This window comes from Dysidea avara, chromosome 9 (assembly GCF_963678975.1).
Source record: "Dysidea avara chromosome 9, odDysAvar1.4, whole genome shotgun sequence".
NCBI classification, from domain to species: domain Eukaryota; kingdom Metazoa; phylum Porifera; class Demospongiae; order Dictyoceratida; family Dysideidae; genus Dysidea; species Dysidea avara.
The window spans coordinates 23,732,485-23,738,484 of NC_089280.1; the positions used below are offsets into that span (position 1 = coordinate 23,732,485).

At 34.2% G+C, this 6,000-nt stretch overlaps 1 protein-coding gene across 4 annotated transcripts in view; it reads right to left on the reverse strand.

The window, feature by feature from the left end:
- The window catches only part of LOC136266716 (fibrillin-1-like), a 69,456-nt gene extending 65,560 nt beyond the window's left edge, over positions 1–3,896 (reverse strand). For all 4 annotated transcript variants that reach the window (XR_010706243.1, XR_010706242.1, XM_066061722.1 and 1 more), the window contains exons 1-3: positions 3,779–3,896; positions 1,876–2,001; positions 1,717–1,823 (exon numbers count right to left, since the gene is read on the reverse strand). Coding sequence is in view for 2 of the 4 variants with exons in the window: in XM_066061722.1 (XP_065917794.1) it covers positions 1,717–1,823; positions 1,876–2,001; positions 3,779–3,852 (307 nt within the window). In the remaining 2 variants the exon portion in view is untranslated. The remainder of the gene's footprint in view (positions 1–1,716; positions 1,824–1,875; positions 2,002–3,778) is intronic.
- Between the last annotated feature and the right edge of the window lie 2,104 nt (positions 3,897–6,000).

Below are 6,000 nucleotides of genomic sequence, written 5' to 3' on the forward strand. Positions count from 1 at the left end.
TTATATATATATATATATATATATTGACCCATTTATTGAGCACCATGTAAGATTTGATTGACTGCTGTATAACTTCTAATTAGGTACAGATATGTTTACATAGTCTGGCAGTGCTGCTTCTGGTGAGCAGTTGGTTGGGAATTAAATGAGCTGACCTACCATTGCAGTCTTTCTTTTAACTAGTCTAATAGAACATACTCTAATGACAAAATATTCATTCGGATAATCAAGGGTTCAGCTAGTCCTGATTCAGATTTTTGAGATTCTACTGTAACTGTGATAAAGAAGTGTGCAATAATCATGATGTACAAAATATTTTATATCACACAACACTAAAAACTATTAGTTAACAAACTCCATAAATCAAAGAGTTCCAAACACAATTCAAATGTTTAAAGCCTTTTAAAGCCCTGGCTTCCTAACATGTAAAGTCCTCCTTTTCCTTGAACTTATATCATATTGTTTAGAATACATACATTGCCTTCAGGAAGAAATAAATAGTAAGGCTGTAGGTAGATATTTTAGCACATGTAAGACATCAGAAGGTCTAACACAAGTATCAGCAAACTTACAGCAACTTCTTCTTTAACACGTACAGGTGAATAAACCATTTCATTAGGTATAGTTGACAGCATGCTCAGCTCTGTGAGGCCCAAATCTAAGAAAGCTTTATGAGACAACCTATATACATGGTGCTACATGGTACTCATTGATGGAAAGAAACAATATCCTACACTTTCTATAACAGATAATGCCATGTTAGTTAACAGTAAATGGTGCAGTTGCTCTAGTTTTAGTAGTTGTATATTGTAAAACATACAGGTCCAAGTTACAATGATCACGGTCTCGTTGCACTATGATATCAGTTGCTTAATTGGCAGATCATTTTCTTAAAGCAATATCAACAACTTAACTAGTAAAGATGGTAATCTCAGCAACAAAATTACAATGTCAATCACATGATATTCAGCTGCTCCACTATTTGTATCATGTGCTGAATACTCGTGGCAACTATAAAAATATTTTTCATATGTGAATTGAATGTCAACCTCTTGAACCTTTCCAGTGTTAAAAATGTAGCTATTGGCCATTGTATAGTGCTCAGATTTTGTGTAGAACACATGATGTATCGCTGTATTGTTGTATAAAGAGATCAAGTGCAGACCACTTGTTGTATAGACCACTTGACGTTTCTCTGCATAGCACTTTAATGTTCAGAATGGCACTTGAATGCCATATTTGTTTGAACTTTAGCACTGATATTACTTCATATGTACAGTAGCCTTCTAAGTAGCTGAGTGCTAAGTTTCAAGTTAACATAGAACAGTCACATGTGTATATCATAGTCAGTACTATACCACAAGTAAAAAAACTAGTGCATTTAAAATTATTAACATCCTACGTCAGCTTGGCCCTCATGCACTCCTGCTACATGGGATAGTAATATTATAGATAGTGGGTTCTAATTTATTTGATCCTTGTTTGTTAACCTTATTTACAGTGATAAATTATGTTTAATGTAAATGAAGTAGGGATCCATGTGATAAAAGGAGACATGATGCTACTACTATTGTGACTTGAAGAAATCCCTACTTAATGACATAACAATGTAAGGGATTTCCCACACAGTTATGTTTGTTTTGTCTCACTGGTTTTTATTGCAGAGATCTCTACCTTACATTGATAATACTAAAAATGTACTCTATAATATCTTACGACGACATGTTGGAGGATTCCCATTATAACCAGAACAACAAACTGATACAGTAGTATAATATGTTGATCGACGGTATGAAGTGTAAGAATGACTGAAGCTGGTTGGCCTATATTGGATTGATCATCCTTATATACAGATAAGCACAAAGAAAAACTTACCGGGAGCTTCTACATCGCCTCCAGCCAAACAAGCCACATCCACGTGAATAATAGGTGATTTTGTATTGAGTTCTATAGGTAGTTTGTGTAACCCTTCGATATGAGGCCATGTTTGTATAGCAAACTCTGGATATTGAAAGATACAGTATATACAATAGTTTTGACACTCATACATTACATAGTCATTTATACAGTATAAAAGAACAGTAATCAGTACCATAGTACAGTAGTACTGTATATTAAGGATATCATGGAGGCTTGCACTTTCTTACAAAAATTATTGTAATGACCAGAAACCAGCCTTATGCAATACTTTCATGGCACATTGACATGGTATACAGTATTGGTTAGTTATAACCAAGCCAAAAGATGTGACCTGAAATAGTGCAAGGTGTTGATTTGCAAAAGCACATCTTCCCTGTGTTTGTAATGGCAATTATCCTTAGTGACTGCAGAGGCACTTGTCATACTGTTCTTTGTATGTAACACTGTATAACAAGCTGAACATAGACTAGCTATGTATATATTTTAAACAGTATTTTAGTAGGTGAAGAGTCAATGTCCACTTCAGTAACTTGCACGTAGGAGATGAGCCTTGTGAATATATATAGGTGTGCCCTACCATCTTAATTTCACCTCTGACTACAAGTCAACTGAGGGACTCAATAATACCATAAGAATTAACACAAGGAGACTTAATATTTCAATCTTTTACCAATTGCAACAGTAAATGTAGCAAAAGAAGAGCACACTACCAATTTAGCAACATGAAACTTAGCCTGTAGAACTAATCTGAATACACAAAATAGTCAAGGTGACAGCAATATTGACTACATAGTAACTCTTCTATTGAGTTATATTACCAATTCAAAGCATTAAACTCCCATGTTTCCGAATACACTGGATTGTTTGTGCACAATCAAGATTTCTTTTTTAGGGACTCGTTGTTACTGTAACACCTACATATTACCTCATGGTGATTTCATGTCCAGTTCTACACATGTGTGCATAGTACAAGCATTTAATCTAAAGAACAACCGCACTCTAATATTAGACCATTCAGCAAACAATTATAACTAACTCCATTACACTGTGATGCAGCACAATTACATTATTTCAGCTGAACAAATAGCAACAATACAGTAACACTTGACTCATCATAATTATAACCATACCCATAGAAACATGGCAGATAAAAGCAAGTTGCAAGCCTCAAAGCAAACCGAATAGGCTGGACTTCTAGTAAAAGCAATCCCTATAAAAGGTAATTGTTAATTCTCAACTATCCTCATAACAACAAGATCTTGTACAAAAACTGCCAAAATTTTTTTTAGGACAAGGAATTCTTACAAGAAAACTAGCTGGATTTGGGTTTGTAGATTTCAAAACAAAAAACATATCTGGTATATCGATTATAACTAACATCACAAAACAAGTGTATCGTTTCCAAAAATTACCAGATAGAAATAAGTTGTAAGATCAATGGTGACAGTTACTAAAGAAATGATTGCAATAATGTTGTATAATGTATTTGACAAGCATCAGCCTGGCATTTTTAAAGCCATGCACACCTTAGCTTGGGTGCAGATAGTGAATGTTCCAGATTTATCCGTATAGACACCTGGACATTTACTTCTCATTATCTACTTGTGAATCAACTAAAAAATCTTATTGCTCTTTTTACCAGCTACTGTTGACATCTTTGTGACAAGTCATGAGTTTCATTAGTTGTAGTAAACCTTGTTATACAAATTAAGCCATTGTAATCTTGTACAAGACCTTACATTAACCTAACCGACCTAATTAATATGCTAGCATTATGCTGGCATAGCATGCTATAGTCAATTATACTTTTTTATTATGCTCAACTACAGCTAGCTAGTTACATAGTTAGGTATCTTACCGTGAATGAACTTTCATCATTACTCCTAATAGCAGCAGTAATACTAAAACTCTGATTTGTTCTTGTGCATTCATGATACCTCCAGTATGACGGTATTATTTAATATGTTGTAGCCACGTACATTGAACTATATAAGGTATCCATATATGAGCATGCAATACATTGTGCGCATGCATGCTGCATCAATAGCCAAGGTATGGCCACTGTATATGTAATATAAAGCACCTATAGATGCATAGACTTGTATATATAGGTACATAATTAACTATTATACTACTTGAGATAAAAGATTAAATTCTATTATAGCAGTTTTCAGGATTTAAACTGTTTCATTGTAGGTAATTCCTTGATTTCATAATGCAGACACAACTTTGAATTCTCATACTCAATCTCAGTGAGTCTGATTTTAAACATTAGGTAACATCCACCTAGACCCTCCTAGAATGTTACTTTGCTTCACACAACATCAATCCCTACCATGGAATCAAAAGGAATTGACTTCAGCTACTGCATGTATGATCCAGACAGTTCATTTCAGTATATCTTAATAAAATACATAAACAAACTTGAGGTACGTATGCTCAGTATGAATGCATGGAGGATAATGTCTATACTGGTACGTTTGATAGTGATAAACCATTAATTTCAATGTGACCATTAACACAGCCAGGCCATCAGCTTTGATTAGATGTTATGTAGTGTTCACATTGGAAATTAATTTTAGGAAGATGATAGGACCAGAAATAGTATTATCTAATTTTTGTAGCCTTAATTGTAATTGGTTGGAGATAGAATATCACAGCAAAGCCAAGTTTCAAAGAAATTATAGGAATTGTTTGGCAATTATTATAACTACCATCAGTGCAGTTCAGTAAAATATCAAAGGAACGTGTTAATAACATAAGAAGCCAGTTACAAAACAAGAGTCTGATATCTTAGTGAGCTAGACATAAGCACAGTAGTAAGAGAAGATTTTACTCATTACTGCCATTTGTCCTTGACTTTTCCTTAGACTTTTATATTACAACAACAGTCCAGAAAGGTGTTTATAATGTTATGAGCTAAAAGAAATGTGTTAAAAACATCAGCAGTATCCAAGAGTTCATAAAATGGTAGTGAGGGCAGGACATCAGAAGCTTGAATCTTGTACAAGCCAATGTTTCAGTTATTGTTTGACATTTATCCTCCACTTAATTTGCCTTGACAGGTGTCAGTAATTCATTCTAGTCTGTGTTCAACTATAGGATCAACGGAACCCACATGCCACAATTTGTGGTACGCTGTAAAGAACTGCATATAGAGTTTGGTCACTACTTCACACTCTTGTCAGCTACTTTAGGGTAATCTCAACTCTTTAATGCAATACTGATAGCATTTTCTAAATGTTTGCCTTTTGTGACATTGTTTGGTGGATAAACAAGCATACAATCAGCTGTTGAATACATTCTATGCAAGCGTGTATACATGTTTTCACTGAACTACTGAATAAGTAAACATATTAAAGCAGCATGTTTTATCAATCAGCTAAAATTTTCAGTTACTATAATGCATGTATACATGTAATCCATGTAACAATTGGGAGATGTGAGCATAAACATATTCAGTATACAGCATTCAGCATTCAGTGGTGTTGTTTGAAAACAGGAATTGCATGTGCCTATTTGTAATGATGCATGATCAGCATGGAGAAAAGCAAGTTCTCAAACATACTGAGAATGACCACAGTAAAATGGTGCATGCATGTCCAGTTGTCCACACCAATTATATTCACAGAGCTTTCTATATACTCATAAAATTTATATTTCCATATGTACTAGTGATTCTAAGGGAGAAGGGGCATAAGGTTTAACAACAAACTTGCAGAAATGTTATGCAGTACATGTATGTATGCGTAGAATGAAATTACGTATTAAACACTGACTTTGACATTTCAAATTTTGTTCCCCAGACCCTCCCAATCAAACAGACACTGTTTAGTGGGGTTCCCCCTAAAATGAATGGCTCTGCCATCAAAAACAATCATTGAAATATTGTATGTGACAAAAATCACCATCAAGGAATATTCTTAGTGCACTTAACATCAAATCCAGTTGTTAAAAACAAGAACACCACATAAGACTGAATATTGAATTTTTAAAATCGTCAAAATCCAATAGATAATACTCTTTGTCCTCCACTGTCTATGCTGTCATAGTACTGTAAACAATTCAAATAATTTAGGG